This window comes from Danio rerio, chromosome 23 (genome assembly GCF_049306965.1).
Source record: "Danio rerio strain Tuebingen ecotype United States chromosome 23, GRCz12tu, whole genome shotgun sequence".
In the NCBI taxonomy this organism is placed as follows: Eukaryota; Metazoa; Chordata; class Actinopteri; order Cypriniformes; family Danionidae; genus Danio; species Danio rerio.
The window spans coordinates 32,718,930-32,737,500 of NC_133198.1; the positions used below are offsets into that span (position 1 = coordinate 32,718,930).

An 18,571-nucleotide genomic window follows, 5' to 3' on the forward strand; every position below is an offset into this window, starting at 1 on the left:
GACATTGAAACAATTTAACAAATTTGTCAGGGTTATCCTCGTTTATTTTTTTATATAGCAAATCGAGAAACAATTTGACAAAAATGGTGTCATTATATGTACCTTTACATTTCATCACTTTTAATTTTAAGCACTTTTCCTATTTATGATTAGCAACTTGAATCAGTCACAATCACCAGCGATCCACAACCTGAGATCGCTGGTAAACACTCCCTTTCACATGAACTACAAATCCACCATGGTATGGACAGCATATTCAGTCATGCACCACACACACACACACACACACACACACACCTGCTCCAAGTCTCAAATGATTAGACTTTCACAGCTGAAGCTGCTCTAGGACTGATTCATGGACTATAAGTACTGCTCAAACACAAACACTGTGGCTGAGTCTTCTGTAACCAGTGGATGTGACACTGACAACAGGGGTGAGGATCCAAATGCAGGGTTTTATTGACAGGATGGTTAGGCAAGCAATGATCAACACAGGAGCAAACAGATGTATGAGGGCAATCCAGAGTCAAAGTCAAAATAGCAGGCAAATGGTCAGAAGGCAGGCAGCATACAGGAATAATCAAAAAGCAAAGGTTCAAAACACAGAAGGCAAGGCAAGGAAAACACATTGTAATGTCACTAGAACAGATAACAAGACTCAGCAACAACTGTAAGTTCGTGTGCTGTATATATAGTGCAGTAATCAGTCCAAAAGCAGCTTCAGCTGTGAGTGTCTAATTTATGGTGACTTGGAGCAGGTGTGTGTGTGTGTGTGTGTGTGTGTGTGTGTGTGTGTGTGTGTGTGTGTGTGTGTGTGTGTGTGTGTGTGTGTGTGTGTGTGTGTTGCATGTGTGTGTGTGTGTGTGTGTGTGTGTGTGTGTGTGTGTGTGTGTGTGTGTGTGTGTGTGTGTGTGTGTGTGTGTGTGTGTGTGTGTGTGTGAGTGTGTTGCATGATTGGATCTGTAGTCCATAAACCGGCAGATTTGTAGTTCATGTGAATGTTTACCAGAGATCTCTGGTTGTTAGATTGCTGATGATCATGACTGAATCAATGCATTAAATTGTTGTCAGTGTTTTAACTTGATTTAAAATTTTCTTGCTGCTTTTAATATTCAATTAAAACCAATGTACTGCACAAAGAGTAAACAGCACAAATAATAATGCATTATTAATTGTTATGTTATAATAATATAATTAATTATATTTATATTATTATGTATATTATATAATTTATATTAATATATTTAATTAGTAATGCATTATTAAGCTGAACACATTAATGCATTATTAATTGTTGTATTTATCATGATTATTGCATTAGTTCTTTAAAGAAGAAAACACAAACTATTTTTTATTAAAATTGTCAAAGTAGTGCTACATCAAATAGTTGTATCTTTTAAATTGTACTGTTTATACAATACACCTTGCATGAATTTATACTTTTGGATGGCTGAAATGTTTCATCTCACCTGAGCCACATCCTCATGTTTGTTCCACTTTGTGATGAGCAGGAGTTTGGGGAGGCTCTCTGGGTACTTCAGTCTCAGCTCCTCTCGCAGCTTCCACAACAGCTCCTTCTCATCCTCAAAGAACTCGGTGGAGTTTTTATTGTCCACAATCTCTTTCAGCTTCTGGTGCTACAACAATTCAATGCATCAACAAACCATTATTTTAGAAGCAAAGACCTTAATATATCTGCATGCTTTTAAGTTAAAGTCTGTGTGAAATTAACATTTATTTTGCTAGCACACATTGCTATTCTTCAGGTTAACAATTAATCTGTACAAGTTAATCCACTGAAAAAAATGGTTTTGGTAATCTTCAAAGTCTGACCATTTGAAGGGGCGGTCCTTCTCTGATGAGCCACAGTATTCTTAAAACACACAGTTGGTTTGCTATGAGGGAATGATGTGCAAAAAGAAACCTCCGTCCCCTACTTAATATTCAGTTGAGTTATACCTTTTCAGGAAATTTATCTTGGACTCAAACAGCACATTTGACTTGAACTCAGATGGGATTTAAAAGACTTTGAAGGTAATTTACCATTTAAATTGAATTAATTCATTTCAACCATTTATTTTAAATGAATAATGGACATGGCACAATGCAACACAATAGCCCCAGACTGTAATCATTCTGTTTCTCCAAACATATAGCTAAGAGTTTTTAATAAACACATGCAAACATGCACTTCATTTTTTCCATCCCATCTGCTCTATCTGTTTTATGCAATTAAGCTGCATGTGTTATGTTAATGACATCCATGCCTAATCTATATTAATATGGTGTACCAATTTAAAGGATTGTCTATTATTAAATGACTATTCATATTTCCTTGAAATCCCTATTCTGAATGCATGTTATTTCTCACCTCTTCTTTTGTAGCAATGACCTTTTCACCATTGGGACCCAGTTCATTTAGCTGAAAATAATAAGATGACAATAACTGGGCATTAATATATACAGTTAAAACCAGTAAATACAGTAGAAGGCAAAACACAGTTGAAAGCAAAAAAAATGTAACTGCTTGTGAATTTTAAGTGGTTTAACAGAGCACAGAAATGTTCACAGTCATTCATAAAAAATTGTTTTCCTCATTTATTTTTTGTTTGGCTGAAATAAAAGTTTTTTTTCTAAGGTCAGTATTTTTAGCTCCTTTAACATTTTTATTTTTATTTTTGATCATGGTAAAGACAAAAGAAATTAGATATTACAGATTATTACATTATTAAAACTGTATATGTTTTTAAAAAAAGCGTTAAAAATATTCTCTCCATTAAACATCATTTGGGAAATACAAAAAATGTTTTAAAATATCACAGAAGGGCTAATAATTGTGCTCGAAAGACTACTGAAGACAACAACAGAAATGCACCTTTTCGATTGGTGGATAGTACAAGGGGTGTGGCCTGATGTTGGGAAAGCGAATTAGGAGGCCAGCCGTGCTGTCGATGTTTGGATTTTTCTCCACAGTGCCCATAGGATTCAACAAATCGCCTTTATCGTCTGAAAATAAAACAACAGGCCTGTTAAAAGCTCATTTTAGTTCCCTTATTTTCTTAAGAAATAACTAAATATAACCATTCAATATAAGGGAACTACACTCCTACATCTATATATTGCAGAATCCCTAAATATCAGCAAATAACAGCAAAGGTCAAGCCAAAAGAAGCAGCTGTGAATAGCAGGAGTTTCTTGTGAATCACCTGGGACCGATGGCCACGTGGACAGGGAGAATTCTCCTGTCTTCAGCTGATCTTTGTAGTCAAACACCATCGTGTTCACCCAGGCCAAAGGACAATCCTGTGGAAAGAGGGATCATTTAAGGTTTATTAACCTTGCTGACACGACACTCACTTCACACAATCGTCATCTCATGTGGGAGAGGTGACGACACTGCCATATAAAAACAGCACCCTGCGCCAGTGCTTCAGGTGTAGGAGGTGATAATTTAACTGTCTAACCAAATGATCACGCACCGCAGCAGTGATTTCCAATACACTCATAAAACCAATCTAACGTTTCCTGTGTACGACATTAAATGCAGTACAGTTGTTTTAAACAGTTTTTTAACCAATTCAAACTTGAAACAATACTGCCTGCAACTATGTTAACATCTATTCATTGTACATATCACTGTCATCATTGCCAATTTTACGTTGTCCTGTTCTTTTGGGAGTATGTTGTTGTATGTTGTAGTATTTTGCATTGCGCTGCATGCTCTGGAGCCAGCACCTAAGCTTTCCACTCATCATAGCACACATGCTACTGATGATGTGACAATAAAAGTGATTTGAGTGATCATCAGGTTAAGGGGCTCCTTTTATGCTGAGAGACAGACATTTCACGGAGGGATTTTTAGAAGACATGTTTGTAAAATAAGCCATACGATTTTATTCCATAATAGTTTACAAATAATTAGAAAAAATATTAAAAATAAATAACTTTCTGCAAATATCTGCCCACTTTAAGAAGACTTGACTAAAATGCTTTAATTCCACTGTATATCATTTCATTGCTGCCTAAAAATACAAGTTAACAGTTAGGGGTGTTAATCTACATTGGTCTCACGTTTCAATTCGGTTACGGTTCAGTTCAATTTCGATATCACGGTGCATTGACACTGCTTTCCATATACAATTTTATATTTTTTCTTCAAAACAAAAGAATTCTTGAATTAAAAATTGTTAAATATATGTATACAGTGATACAATCATTTTTAATACAAAGCAGTCAGATAATAGTACCTTTAATTTCACCTGCTCAAAGAAAATAATGTTTAAATGTTTCAAACAAAAATACATGTATTTTAAACACATGCACAGAAGACAACATGCAGCATTTATAGCAAATGAATGGAAATATTATTCCGTTTGCTTTTTGAGCACTGTCGACCATGTTCTTACATCCCTATGATTGGTCATTGTGTTCACAAGCTCAACAGAAAGGGCTGCGATTGGCTCTAAAACTGCCAGAGTTGTTCACCGATGAGTCGGACCAAACAGAATCTGCAGGTATTTTTTGCTATTTCTGTGTATTTAAGAGGAATGATTTTGAGTGTATCGTAACTAAAAACTATATATTTTGACTTAATATATTAAATAAAAAATAGTAATTTTTTTACTTTTTTTATTTTTATTTAATGTTTACTATGGAAATACTTTTAGATCCATTTATTTGGTAAACAAAGTAATTTTTCATATAATATATTACCAATATTTCCACTAAAAGACAGAAAATATTACTTTACAAACTGTGTTGTAAGTTAATCATATTAATGTTTTCACATTAGTCTGCTGAAAAATGTGGGTTAACAGTCTATATGCACGTAATAAAGCGCACATTGAGCAGCTATCACAGCTGATCGGTGATAGACGCCAAAGAGAAAACTCGCTCAACTAACACACTTGTGTCAGGACACACAAGTACCACTTTAATAGCGATAGAGAAGAGGAAAAGTTATCTGACAAACATGCCAGCAATTCAAAGGTCCAAAGTGAGCGAAAGACAGAGAGGCAGTGTGTGTGAGAGAGAGAGCGTTCACTTTCTTCCTAGAAGTGAAATAGTGTCTCCTAGATCTGCTGTAACTTCAGTGTCAGTAAAAGACCATACAGCAAACTCGCATGCAGTGAATTGTGCACAGTTGTCTGCATTTTAAATAGTTAAAGCATTTTAATTACCCGCACTTGCCTGGTTCAAACTGTATTCTACCCCGACAGCACATATGAGATAAATGACGTCAGTACGTAATAACCGAACTGTCCAAGTCTGCATCGCGGTGCATTAAGGAAGCAATTAATATAAATATGAAAGTAAATAATGATAAATGCTTTCAAAACATTTTAGAAAAACCTTTCTTAGTTTAAAAGATTTTATAATTCATGAAAAGTACTATATTATATTATTATTATCATTTTATTTTTTAATAAATATTACTCCTCACTGACACAATTGCAAAGTAAATATACTGTATTTACGGTATATGAGGGCACGATAGATATCTACAAAATTGTTGAATTCTTTTAAGTTTTACCAAATTTAAAGCAATAAAATTGAAAACAAATATAATGTCCCAAAACAACAATATACGTAAACACACTATCTGAAGCATGATTCTAACTAATTATTTTTACTAAATAATAGCAAGCAATACATAAATGAAAAATAATTATCACATAACTGTAAAAAATGTAATAAATGCTAACAATTTACTGGTAAACTAGTCAAATATAGACTTCCGCCAGAACTAATGTAGTGTGAGAATAACAGGACGAGTCACTTTTTTCCTCTTCAAGTCTCACACACATGGACTTCTTCTTTAGTTCTCTGAAAGTGAAGTAACACTGAAAGCAGAACTGGACGCGTTAACGTTGAGCCACAGCAGCCCACCATACTCACACTCTTTTTCTCTCTCTCTCTCTCTCTCACACACACACACACACACACACACACACACACACACACACACACACACACACACACACACACACACACACACACACAGACACAGACACAGACACAGACACAGACACAGACACACACACAGACACAGACACACACACACACACACACACACACACACACACACACACACACACACACACACACACAAATGTGCACCCACTCATGTTTGTTTGTCCTATCTTACTGAGGAGATTGCATAGACTTCCATTCTTCTTGTATCAGGTTAATTATATCTTAAAGCCCAAAACCCTACCCTTAAATATTACTCTCACAGTAATAAAACATGCCCTGCCCAATTTCTAAGACTATTTAATTAGTGTGGACTAGTAAGACGTCATCAATTAGTGGGTTATTTTAATTTATCATTACAAATAAAGGACATTTGATCGCTCACATATATAGCTAAACCTGTACACTCACACAAGAGCGCGCACACACACACACAATTTGACAGCTCTGTCCTAACGTTTCACTCGTATTAAGCAGACAATGGGCCACAACATCCTGTTTAGAGGGTCAAAAGATTATTGCATCATATTACCTATACAAACAATAGCTCTTTCCATACAAAGTTGTGAATTTAAAAAATAAAAGCTTCCATCCTGTGTGTTCAAGAAAATAAAAATCAATATGACCTGGAAAGCCAGCATGTATGCTTATAAATAATGAAAATCATTGTTTCTGCAAGCTAAGAAACAACTTTATCTCTTTTATTATTATTTTTATTATTAATAATGATAATAATAATAATTCATTCATTTATTTTCTTTTTGCCTTAGTCCCTTTATTAATCAGGGGTCGCCACAGCTGAAAGAACCACCAAATTATCCAGCATATGTTTTACGCAGCGGATGCCCTTCCAGTTGCAACCCAACACTGGGAAACACCTATACACTTTTGCATTCACACACATACACTACAGCCAATTTAGCTTTTTCAATTCACTTATAGCGCATCTTTGGACTGTGGGGGAAACCGGAGCACCCGGAAGAAACCCACACAAACACATGCAAACTCCACACAGAAATTCCAAACTGACCCACCCGGGGCGCGAACCTTTGACAGAAGCGGCAGCTTCGGTTTGTACTTTGTCATGAATATACCCCTGTAATGCATTCTGCAGTCCTTTTTTGTCTGGCTTGTTTAGAAATCTCACCTGTTCGACAAAACTGACTAATAATCTCCCTTGGGAATGTCTGACACCAGCGCATGCATATTATAATAGACGTGCCTGGCACGAAAGCTTGACAGGCGTAATAACACTAAGTAGGGCGGGGCTTAGCGAAGGGTCAATTTAACTTAAAGGTGCAGTAGGTAATTGTCTTCAGTAACATTTTTTGATGTGCTGGTTAAAAGTCTCTTAATATTGCAATGGTGACTAAAGTAAATGATCGAAATGTATTCATACGTATTTTTATATTCTGGGTAAGGCATAAAACTAAAAAAATGTTCATCCAATTAAATATTGTCGGGCTGACATCTCTCATAATTCTGATAAGTAGCTCAAACTGTCTGTTAACAAATGTAGATTTGAACAAAGGCGCATTTGTGTTCAGATCTGCCATTAGTGTGTGCACGCCTGCATGAGAGCCGTGCGTTCACATGCACATGAGACAATCACAGTCAGAGTAAAATCAAATCCTGAATCAATATTGGAATTACTTTTGCACGCTGGAGGAAGGACGACACCATGGAAGAAGTTTAGACAGGTAATGTTATGTTCTAAAACTCTTTTTAAAAAGCTGATGTAGATTGTGTTGTTACAAATGGTTTATAAGCAGAGAAGTGTTGTTCAGCCACTGAAATCCTCCGACGAAAGTTGGATGTGACTTTTTAATTTTATAAGGGACCTTTACAGCACTAATAATGTAGATTTTTATTTAGTTTAACAACAAAGCACAAGTTAACAGCGATATTCCGCCTAGCCTGCCGTACTGAGCTAAAGTTGGTTTAATATTCACAGTGGTTCATTTCTGAACAATGACAACCTGTCATCGGCGGCGTGCAGGAATTACACTTATTACTAAGCCATACTTGCATGCTATTTTAGAGCGAATATTCAAAGTAGCATGGTTCCTATGTTGTTTACCATGCTACTTTGAATATTCGCTCTAAAATAGCATGCAAGTATGGCTTAGTAATAAGTGTAATTCCTGCACGCCGCCGGCCAATCACATTTCTGACTGGCAAATGACATGATCTAGTGAGTTGTCTGCTGTCATGTCACGGTGTGCGCGTTCGTGATTTCAGAAGGGGTGGATTTGGATGACAGGGGAAGGACTGTGTTCCAAACATATAAGCTAACTGGTTAGCATTTTGGCAGACCACCTACTGCACCTTTAATCCTAATAAACAGAGACTGGGAGCATGTCAAAAGTATGGACACACAACAAACAGGCTGTACGGTGGCCATAAATTGTTAAAACATCTCTTAAACACTTGCTACCAATGCAAATATGTTAAATATTATAAATATTAATAAATATTAATATTAAATACTAAATATTAATAATATTGTAAATATTTATAAAACTTTTTTATCAAAGTTTCAGAAGCAGTGTGTAAATGTGGTTTCCACTGATATTTCTGAAAATGATTGTGTAACATCTAGGAAGTAGCTATACAAAATCGTTTGAGGATAGACTTGCGCTCAGATGTTTGCAGAAGTAATAAATCAAGATTCAGATGGTGTGTGAGATGAGATCGGTTCACTAGTTAGTCTAGTAGTTATCTATTCAAAACTTTCAGCTGAAGTAAAAGCTGTTTTGATGAGAATCATGGACTTTATTCAATAAAAGAGTTTCCATCTCCTAATAAAAAGAGAGGTATTTTACATATGCAGTTAGTCAGAATTACTAGTTCCCATTTAAAACAAAAAATTTCTTTAAATATTTCCCAAATTATGTTTAACAGAGCAAGGAAATTTTCACAGTGTGTCTGATAATATTTTTTCTTCTAGAGAAAGTCTGATTTGTTTTATTTCGACTACAATAAAAGCAGTTTTTAATTCTTTAAAAGCCATTTTAAGGTCCAAATTATTAGCCCCTTAAGCTATTTATTTTCGATAATCTACAGAACAAATTGTTATACAATGACTTGCCCATTTACCCTGTACTGCCTAGTTAACCTAATTACCCTACTTAAGCCTTTAAATGTGACTTTAAAAGTATAGAAGTGTCTTGAAAAATATCTAGTAAAATATAATGTACCGTCTTCATGGCAAAGAAATCAGTTATTAGAAATGAGTTATTAAAAGTATTATGTTTAGAAATGTGTTGAAAAAAAAAACTCTCCGTAAACAGAAATTTGGGGGCGAAAATAAACAAAGGGGTTAATAATTCTGATTTCAACTATATATGGAATGTTCTTCCAGTTAACTAACACAGCAACTTTAGAATACCTAAAATGCTCCTGGGAGGAAGATTTAGGTGTTGAAATTACGGATGAGCAAAGGGAGGTACTCCCCAAAAGATCATACCCAACAGATCATCTGTATGTGCAAGGCATGGCCTCATACAATAAAATATTAAAGTAATATGTTGTTTACATTGGTCCAAATAAAAACATACAAGATATTTTCAGAAGTAGACCCTGCATGTAATTATTGTGGGCTAGAACTGGCATCACTGGCTCATATGTTTTGGAGCTGCCCAAAATTATTATCTTACTGGGATATTTTTCTAATATTTTCAAAAATAGGTCAAAAGCTGATAGATCCAGATCCCTGTACACTGCAAAAAAATATTCAAAGATGATTCTTTGGATTTACAAAAAAAAAAAATATTAAGTCTTTGTAAACAATTTATTAGGACTGAATTTAAACAAACAAATCAAGTTGAATATTACTAAATTTAATTTGTTTGTTTAAATTCAACATGTATAAATTGCTTGCAAAAAGTTTGCTAAAAAATGTTCAGTGTATAGCAATTATAAGCATTACTGATTTTGACATAGCTAAAAACAATACAGGTGGTTCATTCTGCTGTGGCGACCCCAGAATAAAGAGATAATAATAATAAAGAGACTCAGCCGAAAAGAAAATGAATAAATGAAAAACAATACAGAACAAAATATAGTTCCATTTGTCTGTCTACTAGCATGAAGGTTAATATTATTACACTGGAAACAGAAAGCTGCTCCTACATGTATACAGCTAATGAGGAATGTGATGAAACATTTGGAGAAAATCACATTCTCTCTTAAAAAAACACAAATCTGGCAACCTTTCATAGATTATTTTAAAAATATAAATTCTTATTAATTATTTATTAATTATTAATTATTAAGAAATTTCTTTTTTTAATATGATACCATAAAATGTGTATAAAGCAGTTGAAGGAAACATAGCTGATGATTTGCATGCTTGTTTGGCTTAAAAACATCATTGAATGCAGAATTGTTTGGCATTCAGGCATATCAAATACTTGACGTGCAGCATCAGATATGCGTCTCTTCACTCATCAGTCAGTGTGTTGGTTGCTTTCTGTTACTATTAATGCACACATACATACCGCTCTTTTGTTTTTCTTTTTGGTTGGCCGCTTCTTGGTCTTCTCAATGACGCCGTAGAGGGCGAAGCAGAGGCGGCTCATACGGGGCAGGTCGCTCACATTGATGTCGAACACTAGCTTCTGGTCCCATACGGGGTCAAAGCAAACACTGACTTCATTGCTGGTCACCACTTTACACAGGAGTTCACTGCCGTGAAAGAGGCCCGCCTGGACCACCAGCTGAGAGGAACATAAACCAAATGAATTACAAATCTGCTATAAAGAGCGCAGTTTGAAGAAGAGGGAACTTACTTTCAGTTTTCTGGAAATAAAAGAAGGTATGAATGAATACAGCGAGTTATGAGGAAGTAAAAACTCGTTACACAGAAGCGGCTCTCAGTGTTTCTAGCAGCGGTTTCATTTGTTTGAATCAAAACAAGTTAAAAATAGGGCTGCAGGATTTTGGAAAAAACAATGCAATATTTTATTTTTCTGCAATGCATATTGCGATATTGAGTATAATTTCATCAAATGAAATGAATGACTCTATTTGGAATGAAGTCATAATTTTAGATTTATTGGTATGCTTTTGCAGGCGAGTGCATCTCCATTTTCTGGAAGTCTGGCAGCATTCAGGCAAAAATGTAATGATCAAATGTGGAGTAGCACTTTTTTCAATAGACGGATGAATGGATGGATGAATGGAACAATACATAGAACATAAGAACGATAGAACGATAGAACAATAGATAGACAGACACACAGATAGACATAGATAGACAGACAGACCCAGATAGACAGACAGACAGACAGACAGACAGACAGACAGACAGACAGACAGACAGACAGACAGACAGACAGACAGACAGACAGACAGACAGATAGATAGATAGATAGATAGATAGATAGATAGATAGATAGATAGATAGATAGATAGATAGATAGATAGAAAAAATGATAGAATGATAGTCAGACAGATGGATAGATGCATAGATAGACAGATAAAAATAAAGCATCAATAAAACTATTACAGCTTTAACTTGTGTTGTTTTTTTTCTGACCATTAGACGATTCTTATTTTGTTCAATGTTTTTTTTTTTTCATGAGACTGTCATACATTTATCATAATGTACAGTGGAAGCCCACCAAAATGTTTTGGGTAGACAATAGTTTACATGACTAAAACACTTGAAAGAATGATTCTGCCGTGCCATGACGTGGCATGGTCATTGTGCAAGCAAGTGGTCACATCGGTTTTAGTGACGGAAGTTAGCAGATTTTTAGGCTCTGTGTAATATCACTGCGCCTGCTGTAGCCATGCAAAGTTTGTTTATTATGATACCGGTATGAGAATTTAGTTCCTAGCCATACTGGCCATCAAAAAAGCATCTTTTTATTTTTCATCTCTTTATTTTTTTTAGTACACAATAAAACTACAGAAGAGTTAGAGGGCACCTATGAGGAAAATCATGTTTTGTAAGCTGTTTAAACAGAACCATGTGCAGGTTTAGTAATACAAAAGATAATGTGTCTCTTTTATAAAATTTCCTACATTAAAATGGGATCCAAATCCCTCCCATTTTGAGGATGACCGCAACGTGACGTACTGTAGGAGTTTCGCCTACCGAATCGATTAACAGCCGCGTATTAACATGTCTTCGTAGTAACACATATAACCATGTCAACAAGACAGGACATGCGCAAAGAAACTGAGATTAAAAGATTTGTTGAGCTCGTGGTGATCATCGATCATCATCAAATGTGATCAAGAATGAGTTTAAAAGTGAATGTGTGTAATAAATTTCAGCTATTTTGCAGTCTTTATCGTCACAGCCGCATGTCAGCACAATTATAAAATAAGACGCTTCAATCCCATTTTGTGGACGTCAAATTAGGTTTATTTTGTACATTAATATAATGGATATCCATACAGCTGTGGATATTAACATGTATCCTATCGAATTTCCTGTACAAAAACACATCGTGTGTGACGGCTGTGTGTGTGTGTGTGCATGAACAATATTGTGTGTGACTAATCAAAAGGCTTGAATTAACTCTACAACAAATACATAAAATAATCATTGGGAAGGTTCTTACTGTAGTATTTCTCACAAACTTTACGTGAGATCTGCTTCCTTCTTGTCTGTCACTGTGCTGTTTATCTGAGGCAGCTGAAGCGGAAATTGATGCACACTCCATCAGGCATGTGGGAACGGTGTGCGGGTAAAACTAGCATTAAAGGCAAAGGCCACAAAAACAGCTACAAAATGCTCAGAGTTTCTTAAATTAAATTAAAAAAAACTTGTGAAAGGTATAATAAATAATCTGAGCTGAACCTTTACAGACACATTTTTAGAAACACAAAAGACTTTTCTTAAATCTTGAAATGAGGGTAAAATAGGTGCCCTTTAAATAGGAAAATTATTAAAACAATTTGGTCATTTTTGAGCAAGATGCTAATGGTATAATCCGACTTATTGATCTATGCTAAGACTTTAAAAAGTGCTAAATAAGCTAAAAAGCTAAGATAAAAGTGCTTCCGCTAGACTCAGAGGTCAGCTGAATTGATACAAAAATAGGAAAACTCAACTGTAACTATTTTTTTAAAGTGGAGTGTTCCTTTAAAAGACGATGCACAATGCAGACCCAAAATACTGATTCATTTTCATTTTAGTTTTGCCATTCTAATACTTTATAATTCCACAAACCACCAGGCTTTACTTTTATTTGCTGGCAAAAAGCTTTTAATCATGTAAACTATAATTTATTGTATAATAAATGTGGAATTTGACACAATATTGCTTTTCTGCAGTATAATTTCTCATTATACTCTTGGATGAAAGAGAAAATTGAATTATCTCAAATTTAACAAGTTAAACATGAAATGCCATGTCATGCAAACATGCACAGCATCATCCCAGCACTGCAAACCTCAGGCTAAAAAGAAAAAATAGAAATCTATCAGGTCTATAAGCATTTCTCATGAATTGTTTAAAATAGAAACTAGCGTCCAACAACTGCAGACATCTCCGACAATAAAAAAAATAGATGCAAGTGGTGAACCTAAGCAACAGTTCTGTCCTTTTCTAAGAATCTAGGCCCAAGAGAGAGCAGTAAACCAAGATAGCCACTCCTACTTCCTGTTTTGATGTTTCACTTAACCGCTTCTGATGAATTATGGGAAATATGTGGTCAGGGTCACATGACCACAGGCTTCATGATTTCACCCATCACTACCTGCAACAGTTGAGGCGCTAAACAACAGAAAGCGCGTCTGACAAACAGTATACAAATGCATAAAATCTAACAAACAAACAGACAATGCAATTTTACCTTCATGCCTTCGTCTGCATTTACTCGACTTCCCTGTAGAAGGTATATATAGAAAGGCTCCTGAATCGACCACAGCGAACATGTGTTTTGCTGTTGAGGAAAAAAAAAGTACATGATAAACCTGCTTTATCTACATCATATGTTCATCTTTTTCATGCTAAAAAGCATGTGTGAGTGTGTGTGTGTGTGTGTCTGTGTGTGGGAGTAAGTTTGTGCACGCGTTTGATCATGCTTGACAGTTACAGAAAAAAAAACAGCAAACAAAAGGAGGAGGAACTGACATGTGTGTGAATCTAATGTTGTGAAGGTAAACCAAGCTGTGAATCTGGTTCAGTATCATTCTTCCATCTGTGTATCGGCTACATCAGACAACCACTGAGAGAAACGTAAAGGAAGTTGAGTTAAAACTATAGTTAGCTAATTGAAAATTGACTTTGCGAGCCTACAAGAAGGGTAGCATAACAACAATACAGCGAATCTATTGTGAAAGGCAGCATCTTTATATATGCAGAATTCTTTTAAAACAGGCTATTATTTAAAGCCATTACAAATAAACTGATTTCAATTTACACAATATGCTTTATATGTACAGTTAAAGTCAGAATTACTAGCCCTCCTGAATTATTAGCTCTCTTGTTTATTTTTCCCTCAATTTCTGTTTAACAGAGAGATTTTTGACTCATTTCTAAACATAATAGTTTTAAAAAATCATTTCTTTTATCTTTGCCATGATGATTTTTCAAGATACTAGTATTCAGCTAAAAATGACATTTAAAGGCTTAACTGGGTAAATTAGGTTAATTAGGTAGGGAAAGTAGGCAAGCCATTGTATAACGCTGGTTTATTATGGAGACAATAGAAAAAATACATAGCTTAAAGGGTCACGAAACACATTTTTTGAGCTGTTGACAGTCGTATATGTGTGCCACACTGCTAAAAACACTATTAGGACACATATATTTTACAAAAAAAAATTGAAAATTGGTTGTTTTTGCCTTATTTCGGGCAAATTCGTACTTCCGGTTTGACACTAATTTTTGAAGCTGCGTCACAGCCATGAGATCTTAGCGTGTAATCCAGCGTGTAGACTGGCTGTCCGTAGCTGGGAGTACTTCGTGACGTCTCTGAGTGTGTTGCATTAAAGCATGAGTAAGACTTGGTTCAAACCAATCAGCAAGCTCTATTGTGTATGCGGTGTAACTTCATTAATATGCATGATAGCTTCGACTATCTGATAGCTTCGACTATAGACTGTTTTACTTGAAACAGTGTTCAGACGGCAGAGAGACGCCACATTGTGCTGCCAAAACAAGTGGGAAAAGAAAAAGAATTGTTTGGAGATACGGGTCGTCAGTGTTGCTTTTATAATGTGCTGCAACGAAGGTTTTGTTTTTATTTTCCAGCTATGAAAGCGCAGTTGGACTCACGTGTGAATCAGTGCGCGGGACATGCAGGAGAAATACATTTGTACGGAACATGTTTTACCCAAGAGCTTTTCGCAACTGCAAATGTCGAAATCCGGATTTGCTACTCATCTCAAAGCCGCGTGGCTCCAGTTGGTGTTGATTGTCCTGTCTCTACAGATTTGATAAACTTGTGCGATCAGTGCCCTTTCTTTGTTCATTCTGATGGCAAAGTTAAAGTTCGTCTCGTAAGCAGCATTCTTTCAGTGTTTAAAGGCCGACCTTAGTCAAAATGATTTCTAAGTTACTAAGTTTACAGTACGTAAATATCACTACATTATTATGGGCTGAAAAATCTACTGTAAATGCAGCTCTTCGAGTGTAAATATGTAAACAATGAATTTTCGCAGCATTTTGTGACAGGATAGTCACACACACACGGCTTTCTGACAATATCAAGTGCATCTGAGTTACAGAGAAATGCAGAGGTTTTTTCTCGTATACGACGTGCACTGTCAAACATTCCACCGTCATTAAACATAGTCACTGTCTTTCTCCCCTGCATCTGTGTGTTTGTTTTGCCTCTGTGAAAATCAGCACGTGCCCAAATGGAAACTCCCATTTTTATTCAAATTATTTCCTCTTTCCCTCCCCTGACACTCCCACCTGAACAGAGCTAGACACACCCATTTTCCTGACTTTTTCCAAACTAGAGGTGTGAAAACACCCTGCTGAAACATATATAATAATAATTTTGACCTTAAAATGGCTTTAAAAAATGTAAAACTGCTTTTATTCTAGCCAAAACAAAACAAATCAGACTTTCTACAGAAAAAAAAAATATCAGACATGCTGTAAAAATTTCCTTGCTCTGTTAAACATCATTTGAGAAATATTCAAAAAAGGAAAAATTCCAAGGGGGCCATTAATTCTGACTGTATTTTGCATGAATTTTAAAAACCAAAATACAATGTCTTAAAAAATTATAATTACAATTTATTCTCAGACATAAAAGTGTTTGAATCAACTATATATATATATATTAGGGCTGCAAAAAATTGTAAAAATCCAACATTACAATATTTGATAAAATATTTAAAATTGATAAAATGTGATTCATGCAGAAACACAACTTTTAAAAGAAGGAAAAAGCTCAGAATGAAAGAAGTCTGTCAGTGTGGCATAAGCAGATCATATAAAAACATACAAAAATCACACTGCACGAATTCACACAAATGTGCCACCAAATGCTTATGAACTGCCAAGAGAATGTGGAAAATGTAGCTTGGCTTGTTTCAAAAACAGCTGAGCTGCAGTCATGTACAATTCAACAAGTCTACATTTACAAAACAACAACAACAACTTCATCTAATTCATTCAAAGCACTTGCATGAAGGGGTCACACAAGGCCAACAGTCACCGTAGATAAATAATTGCGAATACAACGCATTGCAAACAGAGTTCACAAAGGTTGAACTCTACAGCACAAACTACCAGAAAAACATAAAAAGAAGTTCCCCTTAATAATGCGCAGTGTTCTGGTGTAAAAGTGCCTTCTCACCCTTTTCAGAGGCAGCGGTGGTGGTTTGGACTGAGCACGGCTTCTGGACACCTGGTTACTGAGGCCACTCTGCTCCTCCTGGTACTTGACGATGGATGAATAATGCACCATCGTCAGGTGTGGGGTAAGACCTCCGTGCAAACATGTGAAAATGTACTGCCCGGGAAAAAATAAATTAGAGAATAAAACAACGTCAAGATATTACAACCTCAAGTCATTAAAGTTCACCCAAAAATACGCATGTCATTTCAAACCCCTGAGACCTTTTTTCATCTTTAAAACACAAATGAAGATATTTTTGATTAAATCTGAGAGCTCTCCTATCCTCCATAGAAAACAAGGTTCCTGGCTTGTGCAAAGTCCAGAAAAATAACAAAAAGCATGTCTTTAATGGTTCATTCAATATGTTATCAAGCTACGAGAAAATGTTTGTGTGCATAAAAAAACTGAAATAATGACTTTATCAAACTGTTTTTTTCTCCTCTGTGTCAGTATAGGGTACACATTTACTGTAGCGCTGTGTTTTTAATGCATGTCACTAGGGTTGTTCCAGTTCTGATACTACTGTAGTATCGAAAATACTTGCAGATACTGCAAAAAATCTGGCATCAGTATCAGTAAGTATTTTAAACCATAAACCAATCTGATACCATCTTTTTTAATCATATGCCCGCTAGTAGGGCTGGGCGGTAAAATCGATATAGATATTTATTAACCGAACACTATTGTCAATATCGATAAATTAAAGATTCGGTGTGAATTTTTGGTATGAAGCAATATAGTTTTATTAAAATGTGGCTGCTGAGCGTGCTGACTTGCACGACGCGTGTATGTGACCGATGTGCACATGTTTTGCAAGTGGCACACACGTATACTGCACTAATTTTCCAGGCGCACCTAGTTGAAAACGCAAAGGTACAGTGATTCATGTAAGTAGAACTAACCAATCTGCTTCACACTTTGAATGGAATATATACATTTCAGTAATAACAGCAGACTAATTACCTCAGACAAACACTGCGCATCCAGACATTGCGGTGCTTTTTACTTCCCATGAGCACATGCTTGTCACTCAGGTCAGAATAACAACACATGTGAAAACAAGTGCCGTATAGCAGCAGTGAGGTGATTGTAAATAAAAAAGGATGTAAGGATGTTACCAAAGTGACTTTTTGGCTTATTTTCTTGTGCATCCCAGCTGCTAGTGCCCCATCTGATAGAGTTTTAGCATAGAAGGTAATGTAGTCTTTCAACTTCACAATCTGTATTGTTGCAGTACGTATTTGAATAATGTTGGTTAGTTCCTTTACTTCAAACCTCAGATTTGATTAGCATCATTTGTTTTGTTGACAGTTTGAGGTTTACGGTTTCATTATTATTCACACATTAAAGTTTGTTTTGATTGTTCAGTATTTACACTTTACCATTGCACACACTTTGCAACATTTTATTAATCAAGTTTAAGAGTCTTTTTAACAATTGTGTTTATTTTATTATGAAGAGATCAGATATTTTGTTTTAATATTTTTGCTTTTTACTATTAAAAATAGTTGCCTTAGTAATGTTGGTAAATTTTAATAAAGTAGCTAAATAATTAAAAAAATCCTAATATTCTTAAATTTACTGTTAAAAATATTCAATAATTATCGATATAGAATGTTATAAAAACATAATTATGATAACTTTTTTTGCAATATCGCCCAGCCTTACCTGCTAGCTAGCTTTGCTGATCAGAAAGCAAACGTAGGAAGTTGTACATTATTGTGACAACAATAACAATTAGAACAGCAAAGAAAAAGAGGGTAATGCACAATTTTATT

At 35.4% G+C, this 18,571-nt stretch overlaps 1 protein-coding gene across 1 annotated transcript in view; it reads right to left on the reverse strand.

Moving 5' to 3' along the window:
* The window catches only part of pik3cd (phosphatidylinositol-4,5-bisphosphate 3-kinase, catalytic subunit delta), a 55,319-nt gene that overhangs the window by 21,694 nt on the left and 15,054 nt on the right, over nucleotides 1–18,571 (reverse strand). Inside the window, 7 exon segments of the mRNA NM_201199.1 lie at nucleotides 1,470–1,637; nucleotides 2,372–2,422; nucleotides 2,876–3,006; nucleotides 3,207–3,303; nucleotides 10,476–10,694; nucleotides 13,788–13,877; nucleotides 16,752–16,907. Coding sequence (NP_957493.1) covers nucleotides 1,470–1,637; nucleotides 2,372–2,422; nucleotides 2,876–3,006; nucleotides 3,207–3,303; nucleotides 10,476–10,694; nucleotides 13,788–13,877; nucleotides 16,752–16,907 — 912 coding nt within the window.